The 26,787-nt window shown below is 43.8% G+C and overlaps 1 protein-coding gene across 5 annotated transcripts in view; it reads left to right on the plus strand.

Moving 5' to 3' along the window:
* Positions 1 to 26,787, plus strand: part of MYOCD (myocardin) — a 118,438-nt gene that overhangs the window by 46,829 nt on the left and 44,822 nt on the right. For 2 of the 5 annotated variants that reach the window (XM_060647240.3, XM_060647241.3), the window contains exons 2-5: positions 5,709 to 5,774; positions 15,203 to 15,258; positions 16,695 to 16,770; positions 19,626 to 19,787. In XM_060647240.3, coding sequence (XP_060503223.1) covers positions 5,709 to 5,774; positions 15,203 to 15,258; positions 16,695 to 16,770; positions 19,626 to 19,787 — 360 coding nt within the window. Of the gene's footprint in view, positions 1 to 5,706; positions 5,775 to 10,595; positions 10,641 to 15,202; positions 15,259 to 16,694; positions 16,771 to 19,625; positions 19,788 to 24,879; positions 25,554 to 26,787 lie in introns of those variants that run through there. The other 3 variants (XM_060647243.3, XM_060647244.3, XM_060647245.3) reach the window with 3 other exon arrangements.

Below are 26,787 nucleotides of genomic sequence, written 5' to 3' on the forward strand. Positions count from 1 at the left end.
AGCGTCCGACTTCAGCCCAGGTCACGATCTCATGGTCAATGAGTTCGAGCCCAGTGGGGCTCTGTGCTGACAGCTCAGAGCCTGGAGCCTGTTTTGGATTCTGTGTCTCCCTCTCTCTCTGCCCCTCCTCTGCTTGTGCTCTGTCTCTCTCTGTCTCTCAAAAAATGAATAAACATTTTAAAAATGTTTCTTTAAGTTGTCAAATATATTGGCACAAAAATTCTCTTTTTAGAATTTTTTTTAAGTTTATTTATTTTGAGAGAGTGCGTGCAAGTAGGGGAGGGAAAGAAACAGAGGGAGAGAGAGAGAATCCCAAGCAGGCTCTGCACTGTCAGCACAGATCCCAATGTGGGGCTCAAACTCAGGAACCTGGAGATCATGACCTGAGCCAAAGTCAGATGCTTAGCCAACTGAGCCACCCAGGTGACCCCCCAAATTCTTTTAATGTTTATTGATTTTTGAGAGACCATGAGCAGGGGAAGGGCAGAGAGAGAGAGGGGGACAGAGGATCCAAAGCAGGCTCCGAGCTGTCAGCACAGAGTCCAACGTGGGGCTCGAACTCACAAACTGTGAGATAATGACCTGAGCTGAAGTCGGACGCTCAACCGACTAAGCCACCCAGGTGCCCCATCACAAAATCGTTAATGATATTCTTCTATTTTCCTTTTTAATCCTTTAGTATCCTTTTAGGTCTGTAGTGATAACCCATCTTTTTTATTCCTGATATTGGTAAAATTTATTCTTTCTCTCTTTTTTACGGATGAATCTAGCTAGGGGTTTTTCCATTTTTGTTGGTCTTTGCAAAGAATCAACTTTTGGCTTAGTTGATTTTCTATGTTCTTGTCTGGTTTCTATTTTGCTGCTCCAATACTTTCTTCCTTCCAATTACCTTGAACGTTCTTTTAGCTTATTACGTAGTATCTTAGGTCATTTATCTTAAATCTTTCTTCTTGTCTAACATAAGCACTTAAAACTCTTAAATTTCCCTCGAAGCACTGTGTTAGCTGTATCCCATAAATTGTATATCGTATAGGTATCATCATTCAATTAAAAATGTTTCCAATTTCCCTTGTGATTTCTTCTTTGATCTATGAATTACTTAGAAGTATACTGCCAAATATTTTCCTAAGTAGCATATTGCTTTTGATTTCTGACTAATTCCAATGTGATCAGAGAACATACTCTATATGAGTTTAATCTTTTAAAAAAGTTTATTGAGACTTGTCTTGTGGCCTAGTCTATCTCGGTGAATGTACCATGTGAACCTTAAAAGAATGTTAAATTTAGGGGCACCTGGGTGGCTCAGTGGGTTAAGCGACTGTTGGTTTTGGCTCAGGTCGCGATCTTGCGGTTCATGGGTTCCAGCCCCACATCGGACTCCACGCTGACAGTGCAGAGCATGCTTGTAATCTCTCTCTCCCTCTCTCTCTGTCCCTCTCTCACTCTCTCTGTCCCTCTAAATTAATTAATTAATTAATTAATTTTAAGTTATTGAACACCGTGCTCTATAAATACCAATTAAGTCGAGATGATTGATAATTGTTCAAATCCCAATGTCATCAGTGATTTTTTTTAAATCTATTCTATAAAATGTTGAGAGGGGGACCCTAAAATATCCTACTATGATTTTGATATTGTCTATTTATCCCTCTAATAATGTCAGTTTTTACTTCATTTGAGGCTTTTATTAGATGCCTATCCATTTTTTTTAATGTTTATTTATTTTTTTTTGAGAGAGAGAGAGAGAGAGAGGGGGGGGGGGCAGAGTGTGAGTTGGGGAGGGGCAGAGAGAGAGAGGGAGACACAGAATCTGAAGCAGGCTCCAGGCTCTGAGCTGTCTGCACAGAGCCCGATGCGAGGTCAAACTCACGAACTGTGAGATCATGACCTGAGCCAAAGTCAGACACTTAACCGACTGAGCCACTCAGGTGCCCCTGATGCCTATCCATTTATAGTGGCTAGGTCTTCGGATGAATTGTCCCTTTTATGATTATAAAATATCCCTTCTTTATCTCTGATAATACTCCTTGACTTGAAGTCTTTTTTTTATCTGATATTGATACAGCCTGTGTATCATTTTTTTAAAATGTCTATTTATTTTGAGAGAGAGAGAGCGCACATACAAGTGGGAGAGGGGCAAAGAGAGAGGGAGGAGAGAATCCCAAGCAGGCTCTATGCTGCCAGCACAGAGCCCAACGTGGGGCTCAATCCCACTAACCATGAGATCAAGACATGAGCCAAAATCAAGAGTCAGATGCTTGACCCACTGAGCCACCCAGGCACCCCTAACCTGTCTAGCTTTCTTTTTTTTTTTAATTTTTTTAACATTATTATTATTGAGAGACAGCATGAGCATGGGAAGGGCAGAGAGAAGAAGAGACCCAGAATCTGAAGCAGACTTCAGGCTCTGAGCTGTCAGCACAGAGCCTGATGCGGGGCTCGAACTCACAAACCATGATCCCGATGCAGGGCTCTAACTCACAAACTGTGAGATCATGACCTGAGCCAAAGTTGGATGCTTAACCTACTAAGCCACCCAGGTGCCCCTCTTTTTTCTTTTTTTAAATGTTTATTTACTCTTTTTTTTTTTTTTTTTTTTTTTTGAGAGAGAGAGAGAGAGAGCGAGCACACTAGCAGGGCAGGGGCATAGAGAGGGAGACACAGAATCTGAAGCAGGCTTCAGGCTCCAAGCTGTCAGCACAGAGACCAAAACGGGACTTGAACACATGAAACCAACCATGAGATCATGACCTGAGCCAAAGTAAGACACTTAACCAACTGAGCCATCCAGGCGCCCCTCCTTAAGCATTTCTTGTAGCAAAATCTGCTGGCAACAAATGACCTTTTCCTTTACCTGAACACATCTTTATTTTACCTTCATTTCTAGAGGACATTTTCTCTTTGGAGTTGACATTTGTTTTCTGTTTTGCATTTTGTTTTTGTTTTATCTTCTGGCCTCCATAGTTTCTGATGAGAATCGGTGTTTCCCTTTATATAATGTGTTGGTTTTCCCTAGATACTTTTAAGATTTCCTCTTTCTTAGGTTTTCAGCCATTGGATTGTGATGTGTCTAAGTGTGGTTTTCTGTGAATATGGCTGGTGTGGGGTTTGTTGACTTTTTTGGAATCTGTGAATTTATGTCTTTCATGAAATTTGGGATGTTTGGGCTATTAGTTATTTCTCTGCACTCTTTCTGGGACTCTAATTAACTGATGTTAGATTTTTTGATATTGTTGCACAGATCCGTGGGGCTATCTGTATGTCCGTTTTTTTCCCATCATTTTTCTCTCTCTTCGTAAGTTTGGTCTATTTTCAAGTTTACTGATTCATTCCTCTGATATTTATTCTTTTATTAATAAGCTCATCCATGGATTTATTATTATTAGAGTATATTTATATTTATTAGCATTTACTATTATTATTATTTAGAGTATAGATATCCTACCATTACGTTTTAATTTTTATTTGGTTTCTTTTTATGTGGCTATTTTGCTGCTGAGATATCCTGTCATTCCATTCATTTCAAGCATGTTTTCTTTTACTTCATTGAACATAGTTGAAAATAACTACTTTAAAGTACTTGTAGGATAATTCCAACATGTGGGTCGTCTCAAGGCTAGCATCAGCTAATGGTCTTTTCTATTTAAAATGAGTCACATTTTCCTGGTTCCTTGTGTGTAAAGTAATTTTGGATTGTATTCTGGACGTTCTGTCTTGTATTACATAAACCCTTGAGTTCTTTCACAATCCTCTGGAGACTGGTGATTTCTTTCTGTTTGGTTTGAGCACAAAATTAACCCTGAATATTCGAGCGTTAAGTCCTTTTTTGCCTGTGTGCACAGAGGTTCAAGTTTCACTTTGATTTTAAACCTTTGCCGTGCTGCTTTGAGTCTGCCCCATGGAAACTTCATTAAAGGACCAGATTGAAACTTGTGAGGGTCCATACACATAGTCAGGGGATCCCTCCCTTTTCCAGCTCTCTCCCTCAATGGTGTCTTCCTCAATCTATGGTGGTCAGCCATGGTTGTCTGCTTTCCTTTCCCTGAGTCCTCGGGCCAGAAAGATGAGTAGGTTTTCTGTGAGAGTTTTAGTTGCTTTTGACCTGCTACTTCATGACTCCAGGTCACTCTCAGTTGTCCCCCAAGTAGGAAGCTCACCCCCATGGAAGTCACCTCTCCCAAGTTTCAACTTCCCTCTATACCCTACATGATTTTGTTTCCTATTCAGAATCCCCAGGTGGTTATTTCTCATATTTTGTTCAGAGCTTACAGTTTTTATTGGTGGGAGGGTTGTTCCGAAGGAGGGCTTAAATAACAAAGTCTCGTATCGTTTTCATTTACCTGCAATGTAACATAATTTTGTCTTCTTTATTGTCCAGTCCTAACTCCGAGTCAGATGAGGCTATTCAATGAAACACAGTCTAGCAACTGAAAGTAATTAAAAGTAATTCAACAGCATCGATCTCTCTCGAAGAAGGTTGATGATCCAATTCAAAACCATGACAGCACTTTAAAAAATCATCTTTCCCCATTATGCTGACGTTCAGGAGATCTTGTGACTACATTTTCTCTGAAGCCTCACTCTGAGATACTAAATAAACTTGAAAGTCAGTCCACATAGCCTTCCTGTTTTTGATCTTGTCTCCATTCTCATTTTCTCTTCCTTAAAACAGTTCTCTCCTTCTCTCTTTTCATTACATGTTGATTAGACCAGTCCCTCTTTTTTACAAACTGTTGCTCTTTCTATCCTTGTTCTGAGCCACTCAAACCCAGGAGCCAAGATGGTAAACTTAGAGTCTCCCTGAGAAAATGGACTCTCCATGAGGGAGAGGCCAAGTGTCCAAAGGTAGAATTTTTCAGGGGGAGAGGGGGGAGGGCGGAGGAGAAAATCACAAATGCTACACTCACAATTTTACATATAGTCTTTTTTTTTTTTTTTTACTATTTACATGTATATTGTGTATGATATATATAATCTATTTGCGCTATGGATAGCAACATAAATGTTTATAATACAAAGTTTGGACAGTTTACAGTGTTTTATTTCTTCTAAGCAAAGCATGACTCTAATAGCCTATCTTTGAAATTCCAAATGGATCCCAGATGCACATAATACCACTGTTTATTGATGAACTATTTTGTGCCAAGCACTCGGCTAAGCAACTTGCGTTTATTGCTTATCGGACTTTATAGCAACACCTTCAGGAACACATCGTTCCCATTTACAGATGAGGAAAGTGAGTATCAGAAAGGGTAAGCAGCTTGCCCAGGATTACGTGCCTTTTGAAGGCACTAGAGATGAGATTTGAACCCATATGAGACCCCAAGGCCTACGCTTTCTTCATGCTGGCTCCCTTTGGAAAGCACAGGCAAATTCCCAGCAGAACTGGGTGGTGTTTATCCCCCCAAGTGGCTAATAAGGAGGAGCGAGTGAGCCTAGGGCTGTGAGAACAACATTCACTTCAAAGAGGGCACGGGTGTTCCAGCCCTAGCTTGTCACAGACTTCCTGCAAATCCCTGCAACCCGCTTGGCATCTCTCAGTTTTTTCTTTCTCCACGTCTGCCACAGAAACACAAATGTAGTTGACACAAACGTTCGAGACTGGTCTAAAAATGAAATGAGAAGAGCTGGGCAAAAATTATGATGTGAATATAAATGACTATAATCACACGCGGCCCAACTTACAAACGAACACTTTGTTTTCTAAGTTTTGCAGTTACGACTTCAACAGAGAAGGACCCAGGAACAACTTGCTAACCAAGGCATAACACCACGTGAGTAGCCCTATCTCTTGTTCGCTGACCTGTTACTATGGGGGCGTACAATTTGGGAGCTGGAAAGCACCTCAGAGGTCCTTGAACCTAAGCCAACACATGGGTCTCCCCAGATCCTCATAGACGCTATGTCTGCAGAAACTCCAGACCTTGGATGCTTTGCCCCAGGCACTACTCACCTACAAGGGCTTCCCTTTAATGCTATAGGTTGTACCTAAAATTCCAGTTGATGGGTTTGTTCTTAGAGTAAGTACAATTCCCTGTGGGCCCCCTTCACCCTTCTCTTCCTTTTAGAATAGGATGTAAATCACCACTCTTTCCAGAGGCATCCATCACTTATCCCTCTTCTCACCTCAGTCCTATTTGGGGTACCTGAGTCCACAATTAATTGAATACCATCAAGGAAGGCTGAGAAGTAATGACACTCTAGCATAAATAGTATAATATTGAATTACTGGACATAAATTGGGTCAAAGAAGGAGGATTGTCATTATCTTTTTTAGTAGATAGATTTAAATTTTCCCACCAAGTAAGCAATTAAAGCCAACTCTTGATTATCTATAAAGAGACAGAAGACCTCCCTGAATGAATGAAGTCCCGGTTCAAGCCCCTTTAGGTCATGCTTTGTAACTTTCTTCCCCAACAAAAGTTAAAAATCAAAACCCATAATGACTCCCGCAGAAATCCAGACTCGTCATGACTACGACTTCAGAGTTCAGCGTCTCACAAGCAGCCAGTTTGGCCTGGATAAAATGTCCTGCGGTCGTCATACAGAGCCCTATGACCCAAGGTCTGAAAGTTTAAGTATAGTCTGTGCCTCTGAGCCAGATGAGAACTGAGAATTTTTCAAGCCTTTTCCTTTGTAATTCAAAAATAGCTCTTTGTTAATGGCTCAGCCCTCCCGACAGTAAACCACAGGTGACCTTCCAGGAGAACACCTTTTTTTTTTTTTTTTTAGAGGTTTGCTAATGAGCACAAAAGAAACAGCTCACCCTGCAATTTAAAGCCCGCTCACACAAGGTGTACAACCGAGTTGAGAACCCAGAGGGGCCACATCTGACTGGCCTTTTTCATCTGAGCCCACTAAAGAGGAGAAGCACTAAAAACTCGGGAAAGCGCAAAAGTCTGCAGACTTCCGGGCAGATCACTACATTTTCAAAGCTGATCAGACCAGTGTTTTGGGGAATCCTGTTACAAATGTGTAGGATGTGACGTGGTTATGCTTCATCTGGAAGAGTTACTCACTAAGAGTGGGTTGTGGACGAGCGTAGGTCCGCCAGGATCCTCTCTCAGCGGGCCTCGATCTGTACTCATGCCCTCAGATATACGAGGAACACGTCTAGTTGGGTAGTATGAGAATAATCTATTCCCTCGCCGGTGTTGCTTTTCTTTGATTCTGGAAAGGCACATGGGGTAGAGAGACCCAGTACATTTCAGTCTGCTTAAGCTGCTCACACCTTATTTATCTAAAGCTTGAGTCATGTGCTTAAATACTCTGAGCCTGAGCCTTGCAACTGGCATTTGGATAAGAATAAATTCATTTCCCCCTTTCTTTATTTTTTTTTTAATTTTTTAAATGCTTATTTATTTTTGAGAGAGAGTATGTGTGAGCAGGGAATGGGCAGAGAGAGAGAGAGAGAGAGAGAGATAGGGAGAGACAGAATCTGAAGCAGACTCCAGTCTCTGAGCTGTCAGCACAGAGCCTGACACAGGGCTCAAACTCACAAACTCTGAGATCATGACCTGAGCCGAAGTCGGACGCTTAACCGACTGAGCCACCCAGGTACCCCATCTTTTTTTTTTTTTTTTTGACGTTTATGGGATTAAATCTTTGGAAATCCATAAGAAAAAAAAAACACCTAGGAAAGGTAGAAATGAACCCTATGATGCAATTTAAAATAATACCTCTATGTATGTTTTGTAAATTTAGTGTCCCTTTGTGGAGTAGGGTTCGATGGCGATATGATATTTTGTTCTCTAGGATTTCCAGAACCAAATCATGTGCATATTAAGGAAATACCGCCCGACGGAAATTTTGCATCCTTAGTCCATTGAACCATTAAGATAATTACTGGGAGAAAATCCTATGAGAACAAAATGATTTTTTTTTGTTTCTCATTCAGCAAAATGATAAAGGTTAATTAAATGTCATCTGGTTTCCATGGTCGTCAGCCGCCTCCCCTCAACTAGGCTTCCTAAGGGTATAGATTCTGCCGTGGAAAAAATGTCAAACCCGAAACAGGTGCACACGGCCAGCCCCACCCAACCCGGACAGACCTCGACTAAGCTCTTCTCAGGAAGTTAGACCCAAGACATATCTTTCACTTGCTGAGAGGTTGGGGACGGAGATGGTTAGCTTTGTCAATCCAGTCAGAGATGAAACATGCCACCGAAATGTAGCACAGAGCAGCGTGTGTTTTCTCTGGCACCTAACGGTTCGTGTGTAAAGGCAACTGATCGCAGGAAGCAAAGAAGAGGCGACGGTCTCAGGGTCCTATCGATTCAATCAAATTCAACAAATGTTGTTATGAACCAGACTTTGTGCAGGGTAGTGTGCTGGGCCCTGTAGGGACAACGATGAGCAAGACAGTCCCTTGAACAGACTCAAGATTCTAGGGGGATTGGTGGTAGGAAACTCACAGAAGTAGAATTTAAGGTAGAGTTTTTTACATAATTATTTGATATAATCTCACTGTATCCATAACATTTGAAATAACTGCAATCCTCCTCCCCCCCCCACCAAGTTTTAAAACTTGTCATAAATCACCTACATTGAAGGCTGATGGCCAAGCAAATTATTCACTGTCCCTACATCATTACTATATAGCATCACTGTTCTTAACTGGTCGACAGAAACACCTGCTATCCTTGTCTTAAGTTTTATATTAGATTAAATCTCAATGCCACTCCTATGGTGACAGAACTGAGGGCAGAACCTATACATCCTGGTCCCTGCGTAGAGCTCTTTCTTCAAATATTCAAAAGGAATTGCTTGAACTTTAAAAGCACCTACTTACGCTCCTCTCATCAAGCATTTTGTGGCCAAAAGATTCAGTCGGGATGTGGGAAAATTAAAAATACGTGTGTGTGAACATACCAAGGGAAACCCAATGGTTCTCACAAAATGGCGTCAGGTTTTACATCATCACCTACGCCTCACCGTGACCAAGAGTGAAGGACAAATTTCACCACATTCGCCCCGTGGCAGATCTCGCTTCAGCTGCACATGACGTTGCTGATGAAATTCTAAGGTTTCTCCCCCTACTGACTCCGATGAACTGAGCCGCGTGTAACTTTCCGTTGACTAGTGAAACTGGTCCAAATGAATTGAATTTAACTCCTTCCTTCTTCTTGGGCACGTATCCTGCAGGTTTTGTTGCTGAGAAACAGTCTACAGCACCCAGGGACACATTCTCTTTATATAACCCCCCTGAATCACTTCTCTTAAGCATTTACTTATTCCTTTTGTCCATTATGGGTCTGGGGATTTTCCCCTTCAGATGCTTTGAATGAACGGAAACCCATTGTTCCTTGAATTTAGTCAACAAGGGCAGAATTCCGAGTCCGGCACGGAACTGCTAGGACAACTTTCAGCAGTGGGAAGAGGTTCTCAGACCAGGGAGCAGGGCGCAGGCCAGATTCTAAGATTGCTTTCACATTTAAAATGCCATTGTAGAATTCATGTTTTCAAAATAGTCGTAAAATCTCTGTGAAATACCCTGTCCAAAATCCCACCTTTCCAAATGGAGATTTCAAGTTGTCTCCTTTGCCACCACCAACCAGGATTCAATTTTTTTTTCTTTTAATGTTTCTTTAATTTTGAGAGAGAGACAGACAGACAGAGACAGCACTAGCAGGGGAGGGTCAGAGAGAGAGAGGGAGACACAGAATCTGAAGCAGGCTCCAGGCTCTGAGTTAATCAGCACAGAGCCTGACCGGGGGGGGGGGGGGGGGCTCCACCCCACGAACCACGAGATCATGACCTAAGCCAAAGTCAGACGCCCAACTGACTGAGCCACCCAGGTGCCGCACCACCAACCAGGATTCAAAGGGAGCACCTCGATGCCCCACCCTTTTGGGGGTCAAGCCTGCAAAAGACATCTACCTTCTCTGTTTTCTCACAGCTTTACGACAGAGCCAACCTCCTCCCCTGTGGACCTGTGGGGCTTGGATCTGTTCACCATTTCTCCTGCAGATTTTCTCCATCACCATTCTTTTCCTGGGGCATCACTCTCCTGGGTGGAGTCTTAACACCACCTTATTCCAACCACTTGGGAAGCCTCAGTGCAGAAGGGTGATGAGCTCCGTGGAGTAGGTGTGATGAATGATCACGGCAGCTCAGTAGCATTTTGACCATCTGCTGTGAGGAGGGCCCTGTGGAACACAGAGGAGTCAGACGCAAGTTCTGTTTCAGATGCTTACTGTCTGGAAGGGGCCCCAGATCACCCCTGCTTGGTTGTTTAGAGTAGCGATATCAGACGACCATGCACCACTGCATGGGACTGAATATCTTCGAGGACGGAAGGAAAGAACTACTTTCTCCTTCCCTCTCCCTCTGCTAGTAAAGTGGGGCTAATCTGTAAGAACCCAGGCGGGAGAGGAGGGAACAAGGAGCCCATTCTCCCGGAATACAGAGCTGAAGAGAACCGCACACACGGGTGGCCCCGAGTGGCTGCGGCATCTCCACGGAAAGTCCGAGAAAGCCACCGCCGGCCAGGATGAAATGTCTGGGCAGCTTGGGTCCATGACCTGATCCTTGTAAATGGATTTAAAGATACGATGAGCTGTCTATGAACGGTGCTGCCTTTATTTGTTTTGCAGACTAAATTCCAGCCACAGCAGCCTCATACTTACCGCAAAGCCCTGGTAAATCCCTGAGTTCTGTGGCGCCTTTCCTGAATAGCAGCGAGAATGACTGGGGCAACTCCTGTACCCACACCACATGCAGCTTCTTGGTAGTTCTGAGAAGTTGCCTGGGCAAAGTGTGTCTTCCTCTTCTCAGTGCATCCTTCTGACTTGGCTTCTCCCTACGTCACCCTAGCACACACTGTTGGCTGTTTCAGCAGAACACGGCACGAGGGTTTTAATCTGTCTGCCTCTTCTCTCCTTTCTAACATGTCAAATTCAGAGTCAGGAAAAGGCCCTGTGGATTTTCCTGGCAAGCCCATACAGGGTGGTGGGGGGGGGGGGGCGGTGGTCAACAACCCTAAATGTTTTCTTTTCCCTCCCATTTTCTGGTTCCTTGTTCCTCGGAAACCAGTAAGCCGGTGGTGACAGGCGTCCTTTGAATTTGTCTTCACAGTCGTCTTCTGAGAAATCCCCAAAGTATTCACGCATGTTGCATTCAACTGCCTCAAACGTGTGGCCAGGTCTTAAATGTAACGAAGCTGCATTTTCAGACTCCTGAGACTGTCCTTTGATACCAAATGGGCAGCGCATTGCCAACCTAAAGAGGGAATGTCATTTCCAAAGCGTGATCACTTACGCAGAGCGCGTATCTCAGGAAGACAGCCATTCACGGTGCGCTTTGTCTTTAAAAGTGAGGCAAACAGAAGCATTTCTAAGCCCATTTTACAGGTGGGAGACAGAGCAGGAAGACTCCCAGGCGTGTTTGAGGAGACTAAGCAAGGATGGAGCCCGGAAGGGTAGTTCCCAAATTTTCGGTCACCCAAAAGGACTTGGGTTATACTCCACACTGCCATGGATCCTGTGTTTCAAATTGTTTTGTCTCCGCCCCCCTCACGCCCAAAGGACCCTAAATTTGTAAATTATGACTCCGTCTGTTTTTGATGAATTGATGGCATTTAAACTGAACGGCTGGTCTTTGGTGAGAACAGCCATCTCAAAAGCATGCCGTTAGGATCCTAGGTAGCAACATTGAAAAGTGACACCTCCATCAGCCCCAACTGGCCTTTCTCTGGGCACCCATACCCCTCTTCTTCAGCTACTTGAAATCCTGAAAATCGGTCCTAGAAATTCGTCACTCCCTGGTTGGACTCCCGTGTTCCCAAAGACCCTAGATCAGGAGACACTGGCCTTACAAGCTCCAGAGCCAAGGTTCTCAAACTTGCACATCACCATTGGCAAGGAGGGCTCATTAAAACACGAATCCCTGGGGTCCACCCCTAAGGTTCTGATTTTGTGGGTCTGGGTGGGGCCTGAGGGTTGGCATTTCTTCAGCCCATCCAGGGGCCACACGCTGAGAACCACTGTTCCGTCTGGTGTCCCAGGGCACCAGCCCTTTGAGGCTGCATTTTCGTCCTCCTCTGGAACACTGAGGAGCTGGGTTCTGTCCTGCAAGCCTGGGAGGGGGCGACCCCATGAGCTGCTGTCAACATCAGGCCCCCCCAACCTTGTACTGGAGAGTCAGCCCCTTCCCTTAGCTGATTCCCCAGGGGCCCCAAGACCTGCATTCTCCTGTTCCTGGGCTCCTGTAGAGTCCAGAGCCGGGGACAGCAGGGGGCCTGGCCTTTCTTAGGACCTTTTTTTCTGAGCTTTAGTAAGCAAATGTTTATACACACAGCTGACCCAAATTAGCTGGAGCCACAGGACCGAAATAGGAATAGCCCGTAACCAAACTCCAAGGCGAAAACATGAATTCCCTTGTGAGAAGTGATTAATCTTCCTCCAGGGAGAACAAGTTAGCTATGCGGCTGACTGAATTTACAACCGTATTCTAATTTGAAATCACATTGACTTATTAGTTTTTTTTTTAATTTAGAAATCCAAATTCCTTTTCAATCTTAAATGTCAATGTCCCTGTAAAACAAAATTTTGCCATTTGATATTCCCAGGGCTGGCAGCAAGAGGTCCTTTATTTATTTTCCAAAGAGTCGACTTGGGGGGGTTGTGATATGGTTTTCTCTGGCCCTCAGGGGAAATGGCTAAAATGCACATTCTCTCGAGTCACAGAAAAAAGCAAATGTCAATCACAGGACCGTGACAGGACAGTTTTCCATGGTGTGACCTCAAGCCAGTACCCCACATAACATCTCTGAAGCCCTGAGGGGAAGAGCGTGTGGTAAAATGCAGTGTAGGGACCTCTTTGGCTTTCTTCCCAAGCCCTTGCCAAGTGGACATAGCATCTCCCACCCTGTGATAGAAGGTTCCAGAAGACCTTTGTGTTCCTGGCATCAGAGACCCGGACTGTGCAGATCATTTCACGGGGGGAGTTGTTAACACCAAGAAGTGATGAATTACAGCTCTCACTCCAAAGCTAAGATACAGGAAATGCAGTGTTTCTTAGAACATTCAATAAGCTATGCTAATAGGAATTGAAGAGCCTTGGGAGCAAGAGAACCAGATAAATTCCTCCTAATTCCTAAGCCCAATTAAAACCAATCGAGTTTGGAATGTAAGTGGTATCTCAGGATAGATTCATACTGTTCCCATAAGGGCTGCTGCTTAAGGAGAAGGATGTGTTCATTCTTTTTAACCACTTAGTACAGCCACACAAAGATCATTTCCTTTCTGGATTAGGCAAGTGACTAGGCCAACATCGATATGTAATGCCTAGATGACTGCCAGACTGTAGGGCGGAGGTGAAGACCTATCCATTGAGATCGTACAGATTCACCAGGGCCCCCCGGACTTCAAGCAGACTTGCAAGATCTGGTTACCTGGGGAAACAGGAGTTGTTTTCAGAACTCCATCAAGATAAATTGCAACTATGATCAAATGTAGGAAAAGACGAGCCTCCTTTCAAAGGATGGCAAATAGACCTGAATCAGAGGCAATGCACGAGCGATGTGGTTGAACAGCACGTTTCTCCAGATGATTTCCCAGAGTTACTGAGTGGGGACAAATGGGGGGGGGGAGAGACATGTGAAATGGCAGAGTTTGCAAAGAAGCCCATTTTAAGAGTGAAAGCAGCAAAGAGAAATTGGTGTTAGATCATTGGGAAATGTGATATTTAAGCAACGCGTTCTGTTACTTTTCCTATAAGAAGGGAAGCATCTTAATCTCTGCTCAAAGTGAGGAGGGTGCTCTTGTCCAGTATTCTTAGCCAGCTGGGGCGATTCAGCATGCTCCTTTGGTCAACATTGTTAATGTCCAGGTGAGGCAGGGAGACTGAGAGGGAGCGTGCCTTAGTGGCTTCCCAAGCAGTGCCCTCCATAGACGATAACGGGGTTGACCAGTTGCCAGGACTGCAGTGCCATTTGTTTGATGTCCAGAGAGCCCTCCTGAACATGTTGCTCAGATTTAGCATGACCTTAAAGACCAAACAAGGCATTACACACACACACACACACAGCCCCAAGTGCCAATCCGGCCAGAAGCCCAATTTTTTAAGCTGGCCAAAGCTTGGAAGAAGATTTCATTGCCTGCCACTTAAGAGTGGACATCTGCGGGAGCAGTATTAGAACTCCGGATCATGCGATTCATTGGCTTGCCCAGACTTAACAGTTCAGAAAAGTACTCAGTGTGGTTCTGTAACCACTGAACAAGCTCCTCGCTTGTTACAAACAGTGGTTGCGTGCGGCTCCTTATCAATTGTTTCTGGGGATCGGGAAAGCTCCTTAAAAATGCGGAATTTTGCTGAATGATGTTCTACTTCTTTGCTAAGTCAAAACAGAGTCCCCATCACGGTGGAGAGCTGCTTTCAAATCGTGAGCAGGAGCAAGAGGGAGGAATGGAGGCAGCATTGGGCCCAGGCTGCCATGTGCTTTGCCTGACCGGTGCCTGTGTCTCCTGGGTGTTAATATTTTGGCATATTTTGTTACTTTGGCGTATTTTGTTGATACGCCTTGAAAGAAGTGAGGTCGTCAGAGGACCTAGGCTCTTAGCCCTAACTGTGTGACCCTGGGTAAGTCATCCGATTTCCGTGGACTTCTATTGCCCCATTTGTTCAGGGTGAGAGTTTATTTCATTATCTCCAGGGTCCCTTCCAGCCCTCAAAGTCTGATTCTGTGCTTCTCACTCAGCACCCTCAGTTGCATGTTCCTGTCCAACCAGTCACTGACCTTATCCACAGTACGTGTCCCTTCCTATGGGTTGGGACGCACCTGCCATGGTCCGCAGCCTCTACCCAGACGTTTGCACTCAAGGGCAGAGCAAAATCAAAGAGGGCGTTAGTCACCCCATCCACCCCTCTCCCTCACTCTGGAGCATCTCTTCTCTGCCTAGTCTTCCACAGGCCCCCGTGTTTCCTCAGGATCTCGAATGCTCTGTCTCCCCCACCTCTCTTTCTATTGCACATCCTGCCTTTGCTGCTCCTCCTGTCTTCGGCCTCGGTTCCACCTGCCTCTGTATCCTGTGACTTCCAGGAAGCTGGTATCCTCTGGTTCTCTCCTCTCCGATCGCTTATGGCCTAATAAAGGTGCTCACGCCCATACTGTGCACAGCTCCGCAAGCACACCGGCAGATACCATCTTGCTGCTTGGTGTCCTCAGCCCGCCTCTGCTCACGTCTCTGTCTTTCTGTTGCAGCACTGAAAAGCCCAACTGAATTCCATGAGCAAAGAAAACATTTGGATAGTGACAAGGTAATTTTTTGGCAAGCTGCCCTTCTTTCTGAACTTAGACTCCAGGGTATAGATCTCTGAGTGCTGAGCTTTGGCTCAAGCAGGTAGAATTTCCACAGTAAACTTAATACGTGCCCTGCCCCACATACACACACACACACACCGTAGGGGACCTTACTCCTGTGTACCCAAGACTGGAAATGTGATCAACCACATTTAGCTTTGAAACTATGAAACTATTTGTTACCTTAAAAAAAGTCTCCAAAAAAACCCAAAAACAAAAACACGTCTCCAGTCTTTCTGATGTTGCAAGGATGCTGTAGACGTCAGGTTTCCAAAAGCCTTTTATAGTCCTTTCCAACAATCGGATTTTTAAAAATCCAATTCAGTGATAAGATAGAGGCTGTGCGTACAGAGATGACCTACAGCGACTTCAAGGCAAAAGGCATTGAGTTTATTTCTCTTTCTTTCTGGTTTTTTGTTGTTATTTGTTTCTTTTGGTTTTCTTTTTAACATTCGGGAGGGGGCATAATTGGCACATATGTTGCACCTTCATAGCAGATCTCTGCAAACTGACCTTATCAGTAATACAATTAATACTATTTAGCCTGCATCAGCCCTGTATGAGAAGGAAACGCAGGGAGGTGGAGGGGCGGGGGGCGTGCCTTTGTCCTGGGATTTCTTTGTCCACCTATCCTAGCCTCACAGCTACTTTGTGGGTGGAGAAAGGAGCAGAGCTCTGTACCTCTTTAAAGTTGTGCAGGAGAGGCTGTGGTCTCTGTTCCCTGGAAAACAGCTGTCTTTGATCAGAACTGGAGTGATCGCTAGATCCCTCTCAGGGGGCAAATAGGAGATCCAATAGAGTGGCATAAAAACCCAGAACTGGAAATCAGGGCCTGAGGTCTGGGTGTGCCCTGCCAGAGTCCACACTGTCCCCACAGACAACTCCACCATCGAGAAGACTGTGGGACTCAGTAAATTATCTCTGGGCATCCTTCTAACTCACCGTGCTTCTGAATAGCAGCCTTTACATTTCCATGGGTCCTAAGAGAGAGGGCATACGTTGTCATGTTACACTGGATGGACTCAGGCTACATTTCGTCTCTAACCATAGTCAGTTTTGTGGCTGTTTTAAGAGTCCCTGGAATAGAATGGACTATAACACAGGCAGCTTAGTATCATCTGAGCTTTATTATTATTTTATTAACACATACCTGCCCGGCCTTTGAGGGTGGACCCAGGCTTCTTACCTCTTCACTGAATTTTTCCATCCTGAAATGACCAGGGAGGCTTTTGTAAATCTTCCCGCATCAAAATGGAGGAGACCGGGGAGATTTGCAGGTTCTGAGGAATGCCTTCCCCTTTCGAGAGAAATCGGGGTTCTTTTCAAGCCTAAAACTAGGCAGTTCGGCTGTCTGAGGTCCACAGTGGAACTTGTTCTTTGTTTGTGCTTGCAGACTGAAGACACGCTGAAGCACAAGGTCAGAAACAGGCCTGACTGCGCGGACGTGGTTAATATGCACGTACTTCAAGGTGAGGCTGCACCCAAGCATTAACCCGGATGCCATCGAATGGTGGGCCATTGTGCCAGAGTCCTTTTCTTTATATGTTTGTGAAGCCCTCTTAGAAAGCGTCCCCTGATCTTCCAGAGTGGTCATTTGAGTTGTTTTAGGGCCACTTAGACAGTCTGATCAGGAAGGTATAGGCTGGGCTCCAATCTCCACTGTGCCATCTCTGAGCCTGTCTCTCCCCGCCATGTACCAGATTCCTCTAAAGCATGCCCGCTCTTTAGCCAGTAACAAATCTCTAGCATGTTAACTAGACGTGCCTATCCACTAGACTGGATATATACAGTGATGCTTATTCAGGGATTACTTTAGATGTTGGAACATCGAAAATGGAAATGTCCAACTCTAGGGGATTGGCTGAATTAATTCTGCATCATCCGCGTGATTGAATACCTTGCAGCCACTGCAAACGAGGCTTTCAAAGAAAAATGATTTAATGAGAAAGGTCTTCCAAGATGATGTTGAGTGAAAGAGACCAGAAACAAAACTGTATTTATGGTCAGGTTCAGGGATGAAAAAACGTATGTAAATGGTATTTACAGTTCGAAGCTGTGATTAAAACAACAACAACAACAACAAAAACAAAAACAGCCCTGGGGCACCTGGCTGGCTCAGTCAGGGGAGCGTTTGACTCTTGATCTCAGGGTTGTGAGTTCGAGCCCCACTATGGGTGTAAAACAAAAACATAGCCCTAATAATAAGTATAAATAGTTAAGAAAGACATCCACCTATTAAAAACAGAGTTTCTCAGTGCTTCCACTGTCTTTTATATACCTTTTTTTTTTTTTTTTAGCATTCTCCATACTTAGGGAGGACGAGTACATAATAATACTATAATAAAAAAAGCATGAGAAATGTTACTTGCTACATCATCATGGTCTTGTCTTTTTTTAAATTTTTTAATGTTTCATTTATTTTTGAGAGAGAGACAGGTAGAGTATGAGCAGGGGAGGGGCAGAGAAAGAGGGAGACACAGAATCTGAAGCAGGCTCCAGGCTCTGAGCTGTCAGCACAAAGCCTGATGTGGGGCTCAAACCCACGAACCGCAAGATCATGACCTGAACCAAAGTTAGAAGTTTAACCAGCTGAGCCACCCAGGCACCCCTCTTTATTTTTTAGAGTAGGCTCCAACACGAGGCCTGAACTCACGACCCCAAAATCAAGATCTGAGCTAAGATGAAGAGTCAGACACCTAACCGACTAAGCCACCCAGATGCCCAAACTCATCACAGGCTTCAATTAAATGAAACTGTGAGCTGTCCTGGCCCCCAGTTCAGTTGCATGTCCTTAATGGTTCCCATGTGATCCTCTCAGAAATTGAGGATTAACGGCCTAGAGCACCAAGGATCTGCTGGGGTACAAAATGATCCCTCCTTCCCAAGGCTCATGGTCTAGTTCTAGAAGCAGTAGTAGGTCAAGGGCCATGGCCATGAGTGCTAGAAGCAGTCACAGCAAAAGAGGCAGGTAAGAACAGAGGAAGTAGAGAGGCTTTGTGCTGAGACCCGAAGAGTAGGCGGCTGCTGGTAGGGAGAAGGTAGGAAGCACTCCAGGGCGAGGAAACTAAGCAGAGGTACAAAGGTGAACCCACTAAGACATGCAGAACAGAAGGGGGAGGACCGGGGTCGCTGGAACAGTCGTTTGGGAATGGAGAATCTCCACTCACATAACAGCCAGACTGACAGACAGAAGAACATCACTCAGGGGGATGCGAGAGAGGAGTGTTTTCTGAAGATTAATCCTGCATTGATGTGTAGGACCAATCAGAAAGATCCCTGAGGCAGGGTATCCAGTGAGAAGTCCTTGCCATGACCTAAGGAAGGATTAGGGGATGTTTTGGAGAGGACTGAGGCTCGAGTGCACCTGTTCTTTGGTTTGGAGTACTGATGTAGTCTCTACCTTGCATCAGGTGCGTTGAAGATGTGGCTTCTAGACAAGATCTGACCTGTTACAGCCATACAGCATCCCTAGACTGCTCCTGGATGGAGATTTCTAGATCGGCCACCAGCCACCTACTAGGCCTGGGTTAGTAGGTTGATAATAACAGAACAATAGGGCTGGAAGACTGGTCTGTAAATATCTGCCCTTTCAAAACTGCAGAGTTGAGAGGAAAGGTATAAATTTTTATGGCCTCTTAACAGTTCTACCTTACAGCAATGACCGGTTGACTAAATTCTCCTCCAAGTTCTTACACAGAAATAAGTTGGGGACTAACCAAAAGAGGAATATAGGGGTGATTTAGGTCTTCTTAGTGACCTTTGTCACCCTCAGATGATGAGAAACTGCCTGTTGGATAAATTCAGTGTTAAAGATCCCCGTTTAATTAAGTAACTGTTTCAAAGGGACTTTTTTTTTCCTTTGACAATTGACTTTGACATTTGAATCAGGTAGTATCACAACATCACCAAATCTAAACCCCTTAAGAAGTCCTACTACTGCAAGTAATTACATTACTAGGTAATATTTGCTTCTGGCTTATCCTGTGCCAGGCAATATATAGACAGGATGTGCATTCAAGTGCTGCAGCTTAGGGTCAGCAAGCAATGTAGATCCCATGGATTGCCTGTTCACAGAATCACCAAATCGCACATTTTTTTTTAAAGAATTGTCGCCAAATGCATTTCTCTAACTCTTCTGTGCCTCTCTATTTGCTTTTATTTGGAGGAATCTAGTCTTTGCTGCTAATCCATGTGAAGTGATGATGATTGCATGGAAAATTATTAGAGCCTAATGTGGCTCAGAGTTTCACTTACAAAAGCAAAACCCCCAAACCAGAAACAATGTCACATTCTAGAGCAGATTCTTTGTGCTTCAACCCCTTAGCCTCCACTACAGAGAGGTCCATCCCAACTGCTCAGATGAAGCTGAAGAGAGCCCGACTTGCAGATGATCTCAACGAAAAGATTGCTCTCCGGCCAGGGCCACTGGAGTTGGTGGAGAAGAACATACTGCCCGTGGACTCTGCTGTGAAAGAGGCCATAAAAGGTACTTAGAACCCATGGCATGCTTCTCTTGTGTGCTCTGAGATCTGAGGGCAGCCAAGGCTCTGACCTGCCTGAGGCCCTGGGGGCGGGGCCTCTCACTAGACAAGAGTCATGCCAAGGGTTGCTGTCCCAGAGTGGTCTCCAAAACCAGAGGTCCTAGGAGTGAGGACGAGATTGCCACCCACTCACCCTACAAAGGTCAGGTTGACAGCAATCAGTGTTGTCCTAGTCAAGCAGGTGGAGAACCTGAATTGATGGAACTCTCCCAACCTCTCCCCTGCAAGGTTCTATCACTTAGGAGTCACAGCCCCCTATAGCCCTCCTCTTCTAGAGGGAAGAAGACTGGTAGAGCAGAAAGGACACTGGACTGGAATCAAAAGACCTGAACTCTAAGCCCTGTTTGTTGTGTGTTGGGGCTTCCCCAGGTCCCTTTGCCTCTTGAGATGCTGATAATGACACCAGCCTAGCCCAACTCAGAGGCTCTCAGGAGTGAAGTTCAGATTATAGACATGTGTGAAAATTCTTTGTAACAATCCTCATGGGGGCCCCAGGGATGAAGAAGTACAAATACTTACAGAGGGAACACAAACATTAATTCTTTCATAAGCTCTATAAAATCATTGAGACCAAGTAGATGCAAACAGCCCAAGTGCACTGGGAAAACGGTGGTAGAGGAGGGAAAGGGGAACTCAGCATTCCCATAGGTGAACTTGATTTTTCTTCCAGTGATGACCACCAGGAGCTCTAAGGATTATTGATGTTTAATAAGCAACACACATTTAAACGTTTCAACCCACTGTCAAAAGGTGTTTGTGAAGATATTTTATCAAGCACTTAAGTTCAATGTTAAACCTGTCATCGGATGTATTATCCCCCATTCTAAAATCTTGCTGTCACCCAACCATTCAAAAGCCATGTGATTTTTGGGTTTGGCACCTGTAAATATGAAAATCTCTGCTCTGGGAGAGATGACATGGTGACCCATCAGCGCCCACCTACTGTTCCATTGTGACGTTCTCTCTTTACTCTCTCCTTCCACACTGAATGTCCCATGCCTTTGAACTTGGACTAGCCAAGACCACCCAACTGGGTGCTATGTCTGTCTCTACTCTGATAAGATCTAGGACAGGAAAAAGATCTCCATGGGGCATCTCCTCATTTCTTAACATTTTCTATTCCATACATTTAAATCTATCATCGATTTTATGTGATAAGGGGAAAGATCTCAATTTGCAGTTTTGGGTTTATGGTGAGATTCTGTTTTTCCATGTGATTTCGTGGCAGTGGCAATTCGTGGCTATTGCTCTTTGTTCTACTGGGCATTTTCTCCCCTTCTGCTTTGTTAAAGCTATTTATATAGAAAAAATTAATAATGCTAACCCTCAGTCTTTCACAATTATCTTTTACCAGTTTGTCCTTTGCCTTTTGTATATTTTGCCTAGAAGCTGTTTTTATTTTCTATATAGTTAGATCTAGTAATTTTTGTGGTTTCTGAATTTATCAATTATTGGAAACATTTCTTAGCTCAGGAATCTAGAGTGATTCACCTCTGTTGTCTTCTAGCATTTATATATTTCATTTTTATATTTCAGTCCTTACGGCACACAAAATTATTTAAGTGTGTAGTTTAAAAGACACTGCTAGTTCTGTTTTTCCACAGTTTTACTGATGTATTTTACGATGTATTTTAGTATCTATCTCACAAGTTTCTTTGCACTGGTCTGATATTTCTAATGTTTCTTGGCTTATTCTCACAAGTATATGCTGGGTGAAATTTAAAATCAGTTTAGCCTATGCCAGTTTCAGTCTTGTTAGATTTTTGTTTGGGGTTGCAGTGAATTTATGTTTTTAAATTTTTTTTAATGTTTATTTTTTTGAGAGGGAAAGAGCGAGTGGGGTAGGGGCAGAGAGAGTGGGAGACACAGAATCTGAAGCGGGTTCCAGGCTGTGAGCTGTCAGCACAGAGCCTGATGCGGGGCTCAAATCCACAAACCATGAGATCATGACCTGAGCCAGGGTCAGACGCTTAACCAGTTGAGCCACCCAGGCACCTCTGTAGCAAATTTATACATTAGTTGATGGTTCCTTGTTTTGTTTTTTTTTTTTTTGAGGGAGAGAGAGAGAAAGCACAAGAGAGGAGAGCGGGGGGAGGGGAGAGAGAATCTTAAGCAGGCTCCACGATGGGGCTTGATCTCACAACCATGAGATGGTGACCAGAGCCAAACTCAAGAGTCAGACACTCAACTGACTGAGCCACCAGCCACCCATGATGGTGCATTTTTACGTTTAAAATATATCAATTCTGGGGCCCCTGGGTGGCTCAGTCGGTTAAGCGTCCGACTTCAGCTCAGGTCACGATCTCACGGTCCGTGAGTTCCAGTCCCACGTCGGGCTCTGGGCTGATGGCTCAGAGCCTGGAGCCTGTTTCCGATTCTGTGTCTCCCTCTCTCTCTGCCCCTCCCCCGTTCATGCTCTGTCTCTCTCTGTCTCAAAAATAAATAAAACGTTAAAAAAATTTTTTTAAAAATATATCAATTCTTCTGAGACAGAAATACAGTTTCTCTTCCCATTTCTTCAACTCCTCTATCATTTCCCTTGGTAAGGTTTTTTTTTTTTTTTTTTTTTAAGTGAAGTCACATCAATTATTGGCATCCTAGAGGAAATCTGTTAATTTTGCACGTTCATAACTTTGAAGGGTTTCTCCATATTTCCAATAGTTGCTCCTAAAACTAATGAAAATTTGTCTCCTGCTGCATTTTTTTCCTGCCTTGGTGCACTGATCCTTGGCTGATACTTGAAAAGTAACATCAAGCTTTTATTAATGTATTGTATAACTAGCATCATGTAGAACATTGTATACAGTATATTCATAACATATGTCATATCCAAATTTCATGCTTTATTTACAAATTATATATTTGTAAATTGAGTTTTATATAAATTTTAAAGTATGATATACGGTATTATGTAAACCTAATAATATATATTTTACTGTACATATAATATGTTATATGTAAATGTATGTCATATATAAAATTATATATGTGAATTATATAAGGCACACAATTTATGTTATTTCATATACAATAGACAGTATTTCACTATACAATTTAACAACTATTAATATATGACATAGTATAAAATTATTATTGGTACATTGCCAGTGCTTCAAGCAGTATTATACGGTTTTATTTTATACATTATGTTTTTGTTATGTTGATGATAATATTTTTTCTGTTTCTATCATAAATAGGGATTTCTTCACTCATGTATCTCTTTATATGCCATTAGCCTTTGGTATAGATAGGTATTCCAAGGAAGTATTTCTGTATAAAATGGATGCTTAATTCTTAAAATGCTTTCAGGGTGCCTGGGTGGCTCAGTGGGTTAAGCATCCGACTTCGGCTCAGGTCATGATCTCGCAGTTTGTGAGTTCAAGCCCCGTGTCGGGCTCTATGCTGACGGCTCAGAGCCTGGTGCCTGCTTCGGATTCTGTGTCTCCCTCTCTCTCTCTGCCCCTCCCTCTCTCTTTTTCTCTCTCCCTCTCTCTCTCAAAAATAAATAAATATTAAAAAAATGTTTAATGTTTTCAACGTGCACAAAAAGATGATTACGTGGGGAATGTGGCATTGCTGTCTTTTCTAATTATCTTGCATTTCTGGGGGGAAAAAATCCCACATACGATTTTTTTCTAGAACTTTCTGGTATTTTATTTGAGATTCGCATCTCTTCGTTAGGATAACAGTAGCTGCTAAACCACAAAATTTCAGCAGCCTAACACTAGAAGTTTTATGTCTTGTTCATAAACGGTCGAGGGAGGCTTTCCCTTAACGGCAGACCTTTCAAGCACACAGGCTCCTTCCCTCTGGCGGCTTCACCCACCCCTAGAGCAGGGCTGCAAACTTTTTCTTCAAGGGCCGACAGTAAATGAGCTAAGCTATTTAAACTGTCACAACCGCTCAGCTCTCAGCGACTGCAGTGTGAAAAGAGCCATAAGCGAGAAGTCAGCAAGGGGGCATGGCTGTGTTCCAATAAAACTTTATTTACAAAAGCAGGTTCACAGGCCATAGCCTCCTCATCCTCTGTACCGAGCCAGCAAGTGGAAGGCACGAATGAAAAGGCCCACCCGCCTGTGTTACAAGCCTCCACCTGGACACCAGCGTATCACGTCTGTTCCCATTTCCCTGTGAAAGTAGCGCCGATGGCTCGGGAAGGTATTTTCTGGCGGAACAGTGATTTACCAGCAATGTCTCTCTTCTATGGAAGGGAGAACATAAATTTTGATGACTAGCTGGTCTTTTCTGCTACAGAGTTCACAAATAGTATTCGTCTTTGTTTTTATTTTACCCTTGTCAGGTTTAAATATCAAGACTTACACGTGCTTCACAAAATAAGTTATAATTATCTTTCCATATTTTCCCATGTTTGGAAAGCGTTTATGACTACAGTGATCAGCTCTTTGAAAACATTGCCTATTAAAGTCACGGGGGCTCAATACTTTCCTTAGGAGTAGGCCTTTAACAGCTTTCATTCTGTTTTTGTACATAGCTTTTTGGGTATTCAGATTTTCTCCTTACAGTAATGTGTGCAGTTTACCTTATGCAAAAAATTCCCATCGTCCCTCTGAATTGCAAAGTTATTAGCCTAAAGTCCTGTAAAGTCCAGGCTGCTCTCAACCAGGGGTTAGGTGCCATTTTTCAATGCAGTGTGGTCATTTGTGTGTTTTCTCCCTTCGTGAAGCAGTTCATGAATTTGTTCACAAATGTTGTTGGTTTCTGGTCTTGGATTCATTTAGTTTCGCGTCTCGTCAAGGTCACTGAGCAGGAGAATCTCCACAAGGAGGGTTGAGGATCCAGGATGTTCATCAGTTTCAAGTGCAGTGGAGACAGGTGGAGGCAGAGGGAAGGTTACACAGTGTGCCCCTATTCAGGTGAGGAGTCAGAGGGTATGAGCAGGAGCACGGTCAGTGGAAGAGGATAGAAAGCAGTCAACATGAGGGCTAATAATAATAATAATAATAATAATAATAATAGAAGGGTGTGAAGCAGGAACTGAGGGGTCCACCACCCTGGTTTTTAGAGCTGGACTCTGTGACTTCGGCCACACAGCCACACACCGACTTAATCCTAAATACCTCATTTGCTCCTCTCTGAAACCCCAGCAACAATAATAGCTCTCTCGGGGTCTTTTCTCAAGTTGGACTCAGTTTGTAAATTATGTAAAGAATTAGCAAGGCATTGATAGCACATGAGGGAATTCGTCTAATTTCGGACCTCAAGGACTCTGCGCTTCAAGAAAAGAGAAGAAGAGAGCCAACTTTCCACATGAAAGTTCCTCTGAAGGGCTGGGTAAAAGTCACAGTGGGAACGTGTATGCCTGTACCTAACCAGGACATCCTGGAGGTATGACTGCTTAGCGAGCCCTGAAGGGAGAGGGGCAGAGATCAGTAATAAGGGTGGTGACGTCATAAGGGCCCTTTATATTGTGTCTTGAGAGCAGGAGAGAGACTCAAACTTCTCTTGTCACTTAAGGACACCAACATAAACACTTTTCTAGTTCCCCAGCAAGGGAGAACATAATTTAAAATAATGATGATGCCAATAATAATAAAGTAGTGGCGAGCCATTGGAAGCATTCATGGTGGAAGCCAGAGCTATGTCTGTGTGGGAACAAGGTGGAGATCCTGCCTCTAGAAAGATCCCTCTGGCTGCAGTATAAAGCGGACTTGAGAGACGTGAAATGGAGCCAGAGTGCTGTCTTCTATTAGGTGACTGTTTGGCTTGTCTGAGGAAAGTTGATGAAGGCATGAGTAAGAGTCATGATGGGGGGTGTGGAAAAGAGAGACTCTGAAAGACAATTGATTTTGCATGATTAGATGGTCAGTGGAATACAGCAATCGAGACAAAGGGAAAGCAGAGATAACACCAAGGTTTGTTTCTCTCCTGGGCAACTGGGTAAATGGCCGCCATTTGTCAAGATGGGGACCGTGAGCAGAAGAGCAGATTTAGGGGAAGATGTGAATTCTCGTTTCAACTGTTGGATTTGAGGGGCCCACAGAAAATGGAGGGACAAGCGACTAAGTAAGCAATGGGTTCCATCGAACTAGAATTCAGGAGAATATTGGTCTAGAACTACAGATTTGGGAGACTTGAGTGTAGATGTAAATTTAAACTAATGGTCTAGATAAGATTGCCCTTTCATTCATTTGTTTATTCACTTAATACTTACGGAGAATCTTCGGTATCAGACACTATTCTAAGGGCTCGGGACATATCAGTGAACAGAACATTTGTGCTTCAACAGAGCTTATATTCTAGTGGGCAGACACAGACAATAAACATAATGAATGATTATGTATTATAATACAAGGGTGTAACTGATGTAAAAGTAGGACAGGGTTCAAGGAATCAAAAGTGCCCACTAGAGAGTAGTTGGGAGAAGGAAAGGATGTATAAAAGGAAAAGAGGGCTAGGAGGCTCCCAGGCAGAGGGGGGGAGTCCATGAAGATGAAGGCAAGGAATGGCTACAGAAGGAGGTTGTCCAAATTGAGGAAAATCCAGCACCAGCAATGGGGAATTGACCCAGGCATCAGCCTCTTAGCAGTAATCTTTCGATGTGCATGAGAGTTTCTATGGGGGGTGATGGCACTTTGAGTAGCCCATCCGGTGGTGATGATGACCCAGCCCCCTCTTCTGCCTGTCACTTCTTGTGATCAAATCATCTCCCCACGACGAACTGGTGACTCCAGGTAGAAGTTCACTGTGGGCTCTTCTCCTGACATCTGTGTGTCGCGCCCTCTCTCCACGTGCTCTTCCAGATGTGCTTACGTTTTCCAGCTCTCCCTGCGGCTGGCTTTCTATGTGCCAAGCTCTGAGAGGAATGCTTTGTCATTGTCTTCCTCCAGGTTTTAGTGAAGACCAATCTAGAACTTCTCTCAACACAGGAAAGGGATTTTTTTTTTAATTAAAAAATTTTTTATTTTTTATTTTTTAAATAATTTT

The sequence above is a fragment of the Panthera onca genome, chromosome E1 (genome assembly GCF_046562875.1).
Source record: "Panthera onca isolate mPanOnc1 chromosome E1, mPanOnc1 haplotype 2, whole genome shotgun sequence".
Classification (NCBI taxonomy): domain Eukaryota; kingdom Metazoa; phylum Chordata; class Mammalia; order Carnivora; family Felidae; genus Panthera; species Panthera onca.